This window comes from Varroa jacobsoni, unplaced genomic scaffold (genome assembly GCF_002532875.2).
Source record: "Varroa jacobsoni isolate VJ856 unplaced genomic scaffold, vjacob_1.0 scaffold_883, whole genome shotgun sequence".
NCBI lineage: Eukaryota > Metazoa > Arthropoda > Arachnida > Mesostigmata > Varroidae > Varroa > Varroa jacobsoni.
This window is the reverse complement of record NW_019213785.1, coordinates 77,260-90,263: the sequence shown is the minus strand read 5'-3', so window position 1 is coordinate 90,263 and position 13,004 is coordinate 77,260. Positions and strand designations below refer to the sequence as shown.

Here is a 13,004-nt window from a genome sequence, read left to right as displayed (position 1 = left end):
TTATAAGATTATGTAGATATTGTAATAGCCTTGTAGAAGAACGGACGCGATGGCATCTCACAGCCTAACGTGTCTACCAGTTTTTATATGGCACCCCTATTTTTTTTTGAGTCTATTGATCAACTGCTGCCGTTATGTGCGAAAAAAAAAAAAAAAAAAAAAAAAAAACTATTCAAGAATAAAGCTTTTATGAAATTTAGTAATTTAAAAACAAGATGTGGGTAACTGTGGATATTTAAACTTTGACCGGTTTCTAGCGAACTTTTGTCCTGTTTTGAGAATAGTTGCTTCGACATGTTAATGACTTCAAATCGTTATCTTCAGTTAGAGAGATTTTGCGTAAAACGTATGTTTGTTCGTTTTTCATTTGTTTTAAAAAGCTAGGAACGGGCTTCGGGTGAGCCCGAGGCGGAAAATGTCTAAGTGAATGAAGAGTGATGTTCTACTTCAGCCAATAATAACGGTTGAAGCTAGCCCAGTTTCGTTTTGAGAAAGCTCTTCGGATCTTTCGTTCGCAGTTTTCTTCCTTTCAACGCGTTGAAACCTTTTCCTATATGTGATTCTCCTAGATGACTTCTCTCGACGGCCTCCCCTGTCATCTGTCATTTCTGAAAGGTTGAAGCTTTACCTCAGTTGAGACAGCGAGAGTACACTTTTGTGTAACCAAAAAATTGAAATTCAATTGTCTAACAATAAATATATTCACTGTCGAAAATAAGCCTTAAATCATACCTAATTTGAAACCAGCTAACGAGCGGTCGTGCCAACGCATGAAGGCAATGAGTCAACGACAGGCCAAAACTTGGAAAAAAATTACTGGTTTTAAAATGAGTGAGGCAATGTACGCCATCAGCGCCGTTTCGCGAATAATCATCCTACTTAAATCCATTGAACTGCTAAACGTCGAATAATATCTACCTGGAGCTACGTGTCATCCTATCAATTGTACCTCAACAATCTAAATACTAAAGCAGCGACCCTGCTAAAGCTTTTTGCTTTCCCATTTCTGGCAGATATGTTGAGTGAGTTAATGGCTAAGGAAGTTGTTTACTATTATGTAAATCAATAATAATAATAATAAGTTATAGAAAGTTAGATACGCAGCTAGAATAGAGAGCATGTTTCGGAGCCGAAACAAGCTGACATGGGCCTGCCGATGGCCTACATGAAAGAGGACAGCTCGGAACGACTTTTTCAAAAGCAACCGATTTTTGCAGCGGACAATGACCAGAAGTAAGTGATTGAAATTAAACCGGAAACTTACTGCTTGCCGACATCATTTCTTTTTTGCGACTGATACGTGAAACCCAAACCTTCATATGCTCCAACTGCAAGCCCCCTTATGCGATTTCCACGCTGCGAACTAAGTTTGTTTTTCAAAATCTAGAAGGACTTTATTAGTAAACTAGCCAAGTTGAACTAAAAGCTCGTCCTGATGAAGGCATATTCTATGCATACGCAGGCATGCTTGTGGACGTATTTAAACATTCAAAACTTAAATGCAGTCTTATACTAGTCACGGCCTCTTTCTTTAGCACATCTGGTTACTCTATTGAATTATTCATGGTTATCTCATATATATACCTGGAGCCGTTCTGGGTCACCGAGGGGTGGGCCACCCCTGGAGCGAGCTCGATGTTTTTCTGGAAAGCATGCGAGGCGTGCATGTTGTAAAGACCCCAAATGCTGTTCATCAATTTGCCATTGTAACGAGCTGGCGGGGGTACAGTCGCTGACACTGAAATTATTCGGTATGGTGGGCACGGATGTAAAAACAGATCTTCTTGCACTAATAATATATGTATATAATGCGCAAGTGGTTAAAATATCAGCCCTATGACCAATTTAAATGTGTAAATAAATTCATCTCTGTCGTCAGAAATCAAACATGTTCGTTAAGGATTTTACCTATAACGAGTATATCCTTATAGTAAGTATTATTAGTTGGTTTGTCAATTGATACGCGACGGATTCAGGGTTAGTTGGTGTGCCAAAAAGAGTGTCTTACCTTTTACCGAATAAGAGCGAATTATAAGTATAAGAATGTCCGACACTGAAAATTCGCTGGCTGTAAACTCAGCACGCTATACATTTCATAGAAAAACTACGACATTTTACTTCGAAATAGCCAATGAAACTAGCTAAGATGCTTTTTGTTGTTCAACTTTGCAGAAGCCAACTCAGATGAAAATCGAACCATACCTCTCACACCTTTCATCGTTTGACGCCCGACACCACTCACCGTTCGCGACAACCGCAAGGACGTCAAATCGAGACTCCATTACGTAATCTTTGTAGGCGTGCTCAGCTATCTCTTCATATACAACCGACCTGGATATTAACAGGAAAACAGGGCTAAACAGGCAAAGCACTATACGGCTTGGAAATAGTCATCACCTTTTTGTCCTGTTTACTGAACCGAAATAATGACGCCTCTGCACATTTGTGAGGATTTCATATATGCTAACATGTCTCCTTAAGCATTTACCATATCGTACATCAGGATGGGTGTCGTGCTCTGAGCAACGGGCGTGTGCTAATAAAATTCGGACAAAATACATCGTGTCCGTTACTTTCAACACGACTCCTAATACGGTAATGAAAATAAAGCCGAAATCAGCAAACTCACAGCATCCGTCGATAACCACCCGGTACTTTACTTATAAGTAGCAGTATAAAATAAGCGCTAGGCAAACAATTGATCCACAGTTGGGCTTCGTGTTGGCGGAGACTATGCGACCGTCGACAGTAAAACCCTAGTCCCACTCTTTGGTCACTTCACTCGTTCAGACTTATAGAAAACTATGTATTTGTCCACTATTTATTTGAGGTACTCACGTGTGTTAACAGCGGCCTCTGCGTTCAGGGCGTTACCGGTCATGCCACTGGTGGTCTCGTTAGCTGCGTCGAACGCGCCTGCCTGCTTTATATGCTCAATAGCCTTGTACGCCATGACCGAAATCAGCGCCATACTCTCGTGATAATTCACGTCTGGAAACGGCGAAGCCAACGCTAACGGAAGCACAATCGCTCGCACTAGACAATTGCCTGCGCTAAGAACAGCAGATGTAATCACGTTTCTAAAATACGAGAAGAGGACAAAAAACAAGGAACGGCATTATTTACAATTCAATAGTGTTTTACATTAAAATTATGATTTGGACGAATTATTTGAATTCTCTGTTCATTTGGAAAAAAAATTGCTCGAAAGCCTATTCTTATAGAATTTCTATAATCTACACCTGCATAGACAGATAAAAGCGTGCACGTACGAATCAGACTTGAATACTACAATGTAATTTTGCGATCGGTGCTATCACGGTACTAAACAATAATGGATACTACTATTATTATTGTTTGTTCCACGGTCTAAATGCATTAGCGGCGTGTTAGCAAAAAAAACATGATGAAATTGGAACGTAGCTCAGATCAATTTTTAGGTTGCCATTGCTCAAGAACGCTTTCCGATGTATGGGGTGCTCGCGGTAAACTGGTCGAGAAGGTTGTCTTACCAGTTGGCATATGGGCAAACATCATTGCATGTGAGTGATAGGGGCATTACTCATCGATACGATTATCTAATTTATCCTAATCACTACTTTAGTTCAGAGCGTAAACGCTAATAGGTCATGATCGAGGATTCGTTAGCGAAGTTCGAAAGAACAGTAATTATAAGGAGCGCTACTCTGTTATGCGTCGACTCGTTGAAATCTAGTTAAAACGAAAAAGAGAATTCAGTACATTGAAAATGTCCGCTGGTGATAGCTGAAAGCCAAAGAATCAACAGTAGACTACGTACTATACCATTTTGGAAACATGTTCCTCTCTCTAAGATAACCGCTTATTTCTAGCTGAGAAATGCAAAATCGCCAGGAAAAGCTTCATGATTTCGAAAGGGGTTCTTCTAACAATATTGGCTATAAACTGATCCTTCGCTAAATTGTGAACCTTCTTTTCCCGTCGTGATGAACGAATGGGCTGTTGTTATGTGTCAAGCATGGCGGACAAATGCATATCCACTATGACAGAAAGCTCACCAAACTGTTCTCCAACTCTGTTCGTAACAGCCTGTCGAGACGATCAATGGCGTGAAAGAGAAGCTCTTGCAAGAATTAATCGGAGAGACGTTTTCTGAGAAATGGCTGGACCTTCTAAGGCTATCGTCAATTGTGCCGTCCTTAAATGGCGAGAGTCATAAGTCAAAACCGATTGAAGCGCGATCGCTACAATCCGTCTGCATTTTTCGTCAAAAGAAAGCTAGGCGAGTGTGTGTCCGCCTATGAAACGACACCACGATCATAATGTTGCGTAGTTCGTATATAACGGCACATGTAACGGCGTCAAAGATACGTGCAGCAGGCGAAAAATGCGTCGCACAACGAAATATCGTGGACGTACTCGGTCTAAAACAGGCTTTGGAAAGGTACAATCGCCTCACCGACCCGATCCTTCTCGTTATGGTAGAACGATTCTGTATTAATGAGGCCGTGTCAAAGTGACACAGCATTATCGGCCTATCGCCGTTCACATCAATTAGTTGGGTCTAAATACGGACACGTTTACGACTGTCTATTACGACAGGGTTAGAATGAATCATAGAATAAACGGTACGTCTGATAAGGACGTGTCATTTTTTCCATTCTGTCTCTACGATCCTCGTGCAGGATTGTCAAATTCGCCACTCACTGCCCCTTATCAGGAGGCAGTATAACAGCGGACCAACAACATCATACAACTGCTATAGAACGATGCTCACCAATATTACTGTTTCCGAAAACGGCCGAATTAGCCGTCTATAATCAAAGCAAGTAGAAATATCGACAATTCCTCGTTGAAATAGATATTATAAGAGTTATGTTAGCTACCTTCATCTAAAAATTCTGCAGGCACTCAACCTGATCGGTTCCATTTGTATTTAGATGATTACTATAAAATGGGTTTGTTATTCCACACTGGGGGTCGTAGAACACCGGCCATTTACAATCGAAACAGCGATCTTAAATAGCTCATAATTGGCCCGGCGTTATATGCTACTGAAGATCCGTGAGCATCGCATACTTCTATCACAGTTGACACTGCAATCATTTAGGTTGGCATTTCCAGGCAATATAATGGCTTTAGTTAATGTTAGTGAGAATCGAGAAATTTTATTGCAGGAATTAGTTTTCTCAGCGACTGTCTCGCTATAATCTCTTTCTATATGAACTAACTAGCTAGCCGTATTAAGGAGACAAGCGTCTACGTATACATACGTGATACGGCAAAGTGCCGATAGCGGTGGCCTTAAAGGCACAAATCACGACATGTCTGTCATTCTACCTATCGTGTATGCATTTGTCTATCGGACACAACGTCAATGTCGTATCACTTACGCATTGGATTGACCGTACAATACAAATATGGAGAGGCACTCCCTATACGCAGAGAGAGAGAGAGAGACAGACACACACACACCCAGAGAGAGAGAGAGAGAGAGAGAAAGAGAGAGAGAGAGAGAGAGGCGATGCAATTCGACTTCAGCTAAAATGAGAAATGAAACGTCCTAAATGAAAAATGTAAATTTTTCACATACTTCAAGCAATAATTACGTGTATCTTCAATTAGCCAACAAAAAGAACCAATAGCACATATAAACAGCAACTAATTATTACATTTAATCAATTATAACAAGCATAGAAGAGGATCTAATGAATATAATATACTATATATAAATAAGTATAAGAAAAATTACAACTTTACACGTAAATACTGCTGATATGACCATTCGATCAAATTTTTCTCTGAACGCTGCGCTTATCTTGTGAGTACGACGGCTTCAGTTATCATTTTCGTGAAGAAGGCATCATAGAAGTGAATATTGATCAAAAATGAATTATTACTCGTTAGCGTTTTCCCGTCGCGTCCTGTCGATGCCCGTATGACGTAAGTATCCTACCGTATAACATGAATTCTATCTATTAGAGGAGTACTCGTACAACATACATGAACTAACGCTCGAATGAAGACAAGGTGACATAAAGTTGCTAAGTAGCTAAACGAGAACTTAATCATCCTAATAAATACCAATCACTCATTGCTTCTTATGCTTATCTAGTAGCAGTATCTACCTTTCTTCCTTACATTCTTAGCCAGATTATCTAATCGACATAGGCTTTGTTCATACGTGGCAAGGACACAAATTTTTGTTTTCCTCATGTTCTCGTATGATCAAAAAAATCAGAAGAACGCGTGCGCATTGTTAATTGTCAGTAGTAATTTTGCTCTAGCCAGTAAAAGTGTTTTGGCCAGCGATGCTCTTGCGTGTTGGTTAGCTACGATAGAACTAATAAATGTCCTGAAGCTCCCGCTTACTATTCTCACACAGTTCCAGGGGGTGGACGGTATAATGGACGTTGATTGAAGCACGCCCCTATCATAGCAGTTGTTGATGAATATTTTATTCGACCTCACCGAGCCTTTAGTAAGAATCGAGAAATTTTGTTGCAGGAATTAGTCAGGCACAACGTTATCGGAAGTCGTGTTTTCACGGTCCATTCAGGACCGTTCTTCTGTTCTCAAATGCAAACGACAGCCCAAGCGAGCTGGGCATCAGCTCGGGTTGACTGCCATCACCCTGTTATGCATTGAACCAACTACAGGGTCAAAGATGCACGTAAGCATGTGAAGATTAGGTGAATGCAAAGAGAGGCCATGAAAGGACCTATTACATACAGCCAAACCGACTTTGATGCCGCTTTCACCCACCGCGCTTCGTAGATTTCAGATTTACTATATAAAAAGGAATAGCTACAAGCTATTTAGAATAAGCAGTTTGCTTGAGATCAGCAGTTCACGTTGCTCTACATACGCAAGACATTTTTCAGTTCTCTAACTGTGCGTATCTGCAATACGCGTCGCTTTCTTCAAGAGTGACGATAAAGGGTCTATTTGGTAATAAGTTCATGGCGCCAAAGTGAGAATATGGAGCTCGGCGAGAATCGAAGTTGTGCCCCAAGAAAGGTTCTGTGTCCTTTATTCTGTGACTGGCGTACTTAGTGCGCGAATGATGCCATGACATATATACTCACTGAGGCATGCTCCATTAGGTTGACGGGATAAAAAAAGGAGACAGCTTTTGATAGAAACTCTATCACAAGAAGACCTTATGAAGAGAAACAACTTGCCAGCAGCTGACATCTTATATAGGCCGGTATTGTCTCCCAAATGACTAATAGAAGCCAGCCTTCCAGCGGTATTATTATTTCTCCAACTAGTTTCCCTAGCTACTACGCCTTCCGCTTCGAAAGGCTCAAATACTTTGTTATTTGCGCTTTCGTTTGGCCGTTCGTATCATACGATTTTTCATGCGTTTTTTTTTCCTTTTTACAAAGGACTTTTCCGTCTGACTAAATCACTAACCGCAACGCCGTGTCATCATTCCTGCCTAGTACAGAATACGGAAAAATAGTATGGTTTCATTTGTATTTGATACGTTTTGCATGAGGGAACGCCATTGAAAAAATGCAAATTTTCCATCGACTAATACAGCGGAACGTAAACGTTTTCAGTAAACGCTTTATGATTTTCAGGAGTTGTAGGAGCGCGTGTAATTCGTATGGCTACAATGAATATATCGAATGGCATACATATTTGACTTTTTTAAACGGCGGGCATAATATGTAAGGTTCCTTTCGGCTTACAATACTAAATAATACCGTATCAGCGATACTAGAACTGTTAATAGTAACAACAGTTACAGTAATAGTTGGGTTATGTACTACGCTAGCGGTAGATTTCAACACGCCGATAAACAGGCCAAAGTGTATTACATCTAGTTCCGCAAAGGTGGAGAGTGTGCCACCTTTCACAGTGATCTAATGAGCATGTTTTGTCATAAATTCGGATAGGTACTTCTAGATCCTTTGCGTTGCTTTAGCACTATCTTGTCAATCTGTCAAGACTTTAACGAGCAGCTCGTTTTATCCGTAAAACGTCGTAGGGACAAATGCGCTAAACGGGAACATAATTACTTGATTACAGTCTCACACTGGCTGTCAAGGATGCAGGAGCTTCTTCACCTTCATTTGCCATGCAAATATAGTAAGAGTAAGGCCTTATCGGAAAAGACGAGCAGACACATTTGGAAGAAATAGGCAGCACTTGTGAAAAGCTGCTCGAAACATAGAGGTGTTGCAATTGCCTCGATATAGCTCATGCTCCCAATATTTAAAAATCCAGGCCCATTTTATACCGGCTTGAACAGACTGATACGTACTACAAGCCCATATCATGCAACATGTATAGTGCATCATAGTATATGGGTGTAAGAACAGAAATTACGTTCACTCGTGATTCTGTTTTGTAGAATGGTATGAGATCGTCAGCAAAACACACACGATATCGTTAATCTTCGCTAGACTTGATGAAGGAAAGTTGGCCATTTACTCTAACCGAATGGGTCGAGAGCGGAACCTTCGGGAATTTCGCGCCCCACTGAACACTCACTTGAACTAATATTACAAAGAACTATAAGCGTGCTTTTGTTAACAAATGTCACGAACGGATGACAAACAAACGAAATCAAGTCAAAATATAGTTTTTACCCCTATAAGTTTTTACCAAACGCTATATCGAGCGCTCTAATCACTAAGTAAGGCTACTACCGGAAAAACTATTATATGAATGACTTATTTGATTGTTCTTACAGAGAACCAGATAAAATAAACGTGAGTGAAATTTAAAGAAAAATCCATGACGAATTTCTGGGCGCTCGAGCTGGTGTTAGGCACAATTGTTAGAAAGTTTTCTACGCGTCCAAATCATGGTCGATCGGTACTCTGTTGAACTGTTACGGCTACCCCCTTTTCTTAAGAAACCGGGTAAGTTACCCAGTAGCTCGAGTGATTTGCGCTAATAGATGAAGCCCATTGCATTGTCAAAGCATCTTCCATTGCCAGTAAAATCAGGCCCTATATGCATGTCAAGTGAGACGATTTGTTCCTCGATAGTAGGTAAAAAGCTAAACGGAAGGCAATGAAAGAGAGTTCTGCAAACAGAGTCGAACACTACACCAGTAGTAAAAAGCCCAGCTATGCCCAGCATTGCCTCAGTGAAAAGGAAAAAATCATCCAGATAGAGCATTAATGCTCTGAATGGTCGCGTCACTACACTCAACGGTATTTGGCAAGAGACAAATCGTCTGGGTACAGCCATGGGTCATACCGATAAAACGTTGTAACCATCTTTTACAACTTAACCTGACAAAGCTTCTCGCGACGCTCTCGACTGACACTTATTGTTGTTAACTTTTCAATCTGTATTTCTGTTTGATACGTGTCTTTATATTCTGGGCTGATTTTAGCCCAGACATATATTTTTACTACTTCCGTACTTACTCCCGTGCGTACTCCCGAAAATATTATACTCCATTGAAAGGGTCTGTTCGTTTGCAATGAGAATAGCGGCATAGTGTGGTAAGATAGCATACGTCTATGGTTTTAATATATAATAATAAAATAAAAAATATGCCGAATACACGTCTGAAATTGGGTAACTTTGTAAATAATTAATAGCAAGGAAAGCGTTAAGGAAAGCGATTAAACCAGTTTATATAGACGATTTCCTTTAAAGTTATCTAGCTGATTTCGAGAGTGGCTGACATGAAATTCCCCTACAATTACTAGGTGACTTTAACTATTCAACCATCAGAAATATGTAATTGACGTAAGTTCTTTTAACTGGAATGGGTACAGGGAATAGATAAGAAGATATGCAATGCAACCCTTTTGTCCTACCTTCTGTGCGTCCTTTCCTGTATATTAGCAGAAGATTATAATAAACACTGTTGCAGTACATGTCAAATATGGCCCAACTCTTTTCCAGTTATTTAAGTATCCAATTATCTAGTAGTTATATAGGAATTAGGAAGAGTGTAAGAAGGATTTTGCAGATGAAGTGTGCTTTTGCTCGAAAGCCTGCATTCACCTCCTGGTTAAATTAGACTATTCACAGAATTCTCAAATTATTATATTGGCGGTCTACGGCCATCGTTGGACTTCCTGCAAATGGACCTTTTATGTTTGACGGTCGTTCGTCAAATCGGGTGCCTCGAATAATGAAACAGTAACGAACACATGAGCGAGCATCAAGCGGCATGTAAGCAAAAAGAAAAGAGAGATCCCTCGGAACGCGGATGCGTCCAACAAAAATTAGAAGGTACTGAAGGACCCTCGTTGGTGCAGATCGAAGGTGATAGGTTTTGCTTTACAGGCTTATTTACCTGACGAAATAACTGTTATGACATTAACTAGTAGTCGCGTAAACGGCAATTGCCATAACACTCTACAGAACGCGTTACAGCCGACGATATACAGTACAGTCGATTATTATCGAGGCAGGTTTCATCTCAGCTTCAATTCAATAATCAACTTAATAACAACTAAGTACTACCTTCCCTCAATCTAGATTTTCATGTAATGGATCCAGGCCGGCTGTGCATTAAAACAAAGCAGATAGACTAGCTATCTAGCAAATATATACAAAGTACTTCTGTTCTCCTTATTGTATTAATAAACCACAACGTATATCATTGTTGTTTTTGTTTTTTTCCGCTGTTTCCAAGCAGGTTTCAACAACCGATGACGCCTCTAACAAAGGCGATGCATATAATGTTGTTGATATTGTAAATTGTCTACATGCATTTGTGACATAGCGTTTCCTTTCCGATACTGGCCTGATTTTTTAATTACTATTGATACTGCCAGTTCTCTTTGTCTGTGCGAAACATTAATTTTATAGATAGTAGACCACGTAGAAATGTCTTGATCTTTCAAAATCTACATTACTAGCATATAACCGATGCTTAAACAAAAGATGCTTTCTTTACTCAAAAAAAGTCATACTTCTTGCAATAGGCAATGTATTTGTTCAGTAAACAAGAAAACAGTACACGATTTCATACAAATTCATAAAAAATTTATACCTTTTATGTAAATATTTAATATCTCTTTATGTCATCTATAGAAGTAACAATATAAGGAACATTTGCGTCATGAAGGCAACTTTCGTCGATGTTAAAGCACGTATGCGCACGATCGTTTGTGCTTATCAAGAGGATGGTCGTGGAATCCCTCCTCTCGTTTTTCCAATCACTGTCAGCCGCTCATCTCTTGCCACATTTAAGTTCAGAATGGAAAATTATATTTTGGTTTTTTCCTTTACACAATGGTTGTGTGGTACTGCTAAATACAGCGGTTAGGTCCTTAACCATTACGGTAAGCTAACAATAGCTTGAGTGTTGATTATCCACGCCAGGTGTGATATTCTATACTGATTTTTCATTTCAGCAAAGCAAAGATCTTCCCAAGGAGCTTATCTTTATCAGAAGCGACTGGTACAATTTGGGAGTCACCACGAATAAAACAGAACGTGGTAGCGTTATTATGATCATAATAGCAATATTTACCATTCTTATATACATATATATATATATTCGGATATACGGCCGTGCCCGATGCATAGAATGCCTTCATACTCAAAGGATTAGAAACAGAACGATCAACTGCTAGCACCTGAACGTAAACAACCATATTAAGGACATTTCCCCCATACCCATGGTAACACTTACCTACATGACCTATGTAGTAATTAATCGACATGTCCTGCAGTGCCTTATTCAAAATAAGTATCTGGTATTTGATAAATTTCTCTTGCTTGCTTCATGACAGTCGTATTTAGGGAAAAAGGTTGCACGGCTTCACTTTTAGGTTTCGCATCTGAGTTGCATACGGTATGTATGTGACAAAACGTACGTACATTTTAGCTGTTGTGAACTTGGAAAGGGTACGAAGAGTCCGACAACGAATAAAAGCTTCGTATAAAGTTGCCAGCAGGTAATAGAGCCAGTGGAAAAATGAGACAAACCCTTCGACGCGAGCATTCAATTCACTAGGCGAATATTGAGAGTAATCGTACGGTGAGCTCACCAACGAGTGGCCTGTGAGCTGTCTAGAACAGACTAGACAGCACAGCAGATCAATGGGGACGCGTTGAAAGCCGTTGACAGGACACGACAGTAGGCCACAGAGACAAGTGCGACTTAAGGATGCTAGACGGGAGGCCTATTGTGCAGCGTCATCGAAGCAAGAGAGGCCAGCTACTTGACAAGAGCGTAGGAAAGAAGGAAAGACCAGTACGCAATCCTAACACTTCTGGCGATACTTGTATCGAATAGGCAGAAATCGCCTATGGTGACAAAACAGGTAATTTCCTATCTACAATATAGGAGAACATCACACTTGTTCTCTGATTCCGTCGCTGAAAACAGCGGTCGAAGGGGCACTTCAAACAGCAATTACGACAGCGTATACGAAGCTATCCAAGAGACGTAGGATCCGGTTTAGCAAACAGCTGTATGAGCTTTTTGCTAAACCGAACCAAGCTACAAAAGAGCGGTACGACAACAGGAAGAGTCCTTAAATATTATAATGATTTTTTTTCGGTTAGTGAATTAGTCAGCGAGCTGCTAGGCTGTCTGACTTCGGGAACGGGATGTATGCGCGAAGTTGAGCATTCTCGTGTGCATGGAAAAACGAAAACAGCGTTGACACCGCAATACAGATCAGGTAAGTCACGGTGAAGTGACTTCAATCTGGATAAGTCGATAATTTGATCAGGAGACAGGTAGCCGTATAACACACATCGACTAGAAAGAAGAGGGATGCAAGGGATCAGTAGATGACGGCATGAAATAAACGTGTGTACCGTTTTGCAATGCGATAAAAGACTGAGACGTGTTTGAATTAGATTAGTGCGTCCCGCGTACATCGAGCCGCGATAGCTTCTCGGCAATCGACAGAACGTGGAAAACGCCGCTGACTGCGTATGGCATCTATAAAGGATGTATAACTCACTTGACTATCACCTTATCTCTATATGGGAGCTGTTCTATCATAGCTGAGATTCGATCTGCCTTGGTCTATCGATTGCGGCAAACTCTCCGCTCCCTATAACATATAACCAACAGA

At 40.4% G+C, this 13,004-nt stretch overlaps 1 protein-coding gene across 1 annotated transcript in view; it reads right to left on the bottom strand.

Moving 5' to 3' along the window:
• LOC111264649 (uncharacterized) overlaps positions 1 to 11,957 on the bottom strand; it is a 14,373-nt gene extending 2,416 nt beyond the window's left edge. The window contains exons 1-3 of the mRNA XM_022840712.2: positions 11,794 to 11,957; positions 2,839 to 3,080; positions 1,585 to 1,738 (exon numbers count right to left, since the gene is read on the bottom strand). Coding sequence (XP_022696447.1) covers positions 1,585 to 1,738; positions 2,839 to 2,971 — 287 coding nt within the window. The 5' untranslated portion in view covers positions 2,972 to 3,080; positions 11,794 to 11,957. The remainder of the gene's footprint in view (positions 1 to 1,584; positions 1,739 to 2,838; positions 3,081 to 11,793) is intronic.
• Between the last annotated feature and the right edge of the window lie 1,047 nt (positions 11,958 to 13,004).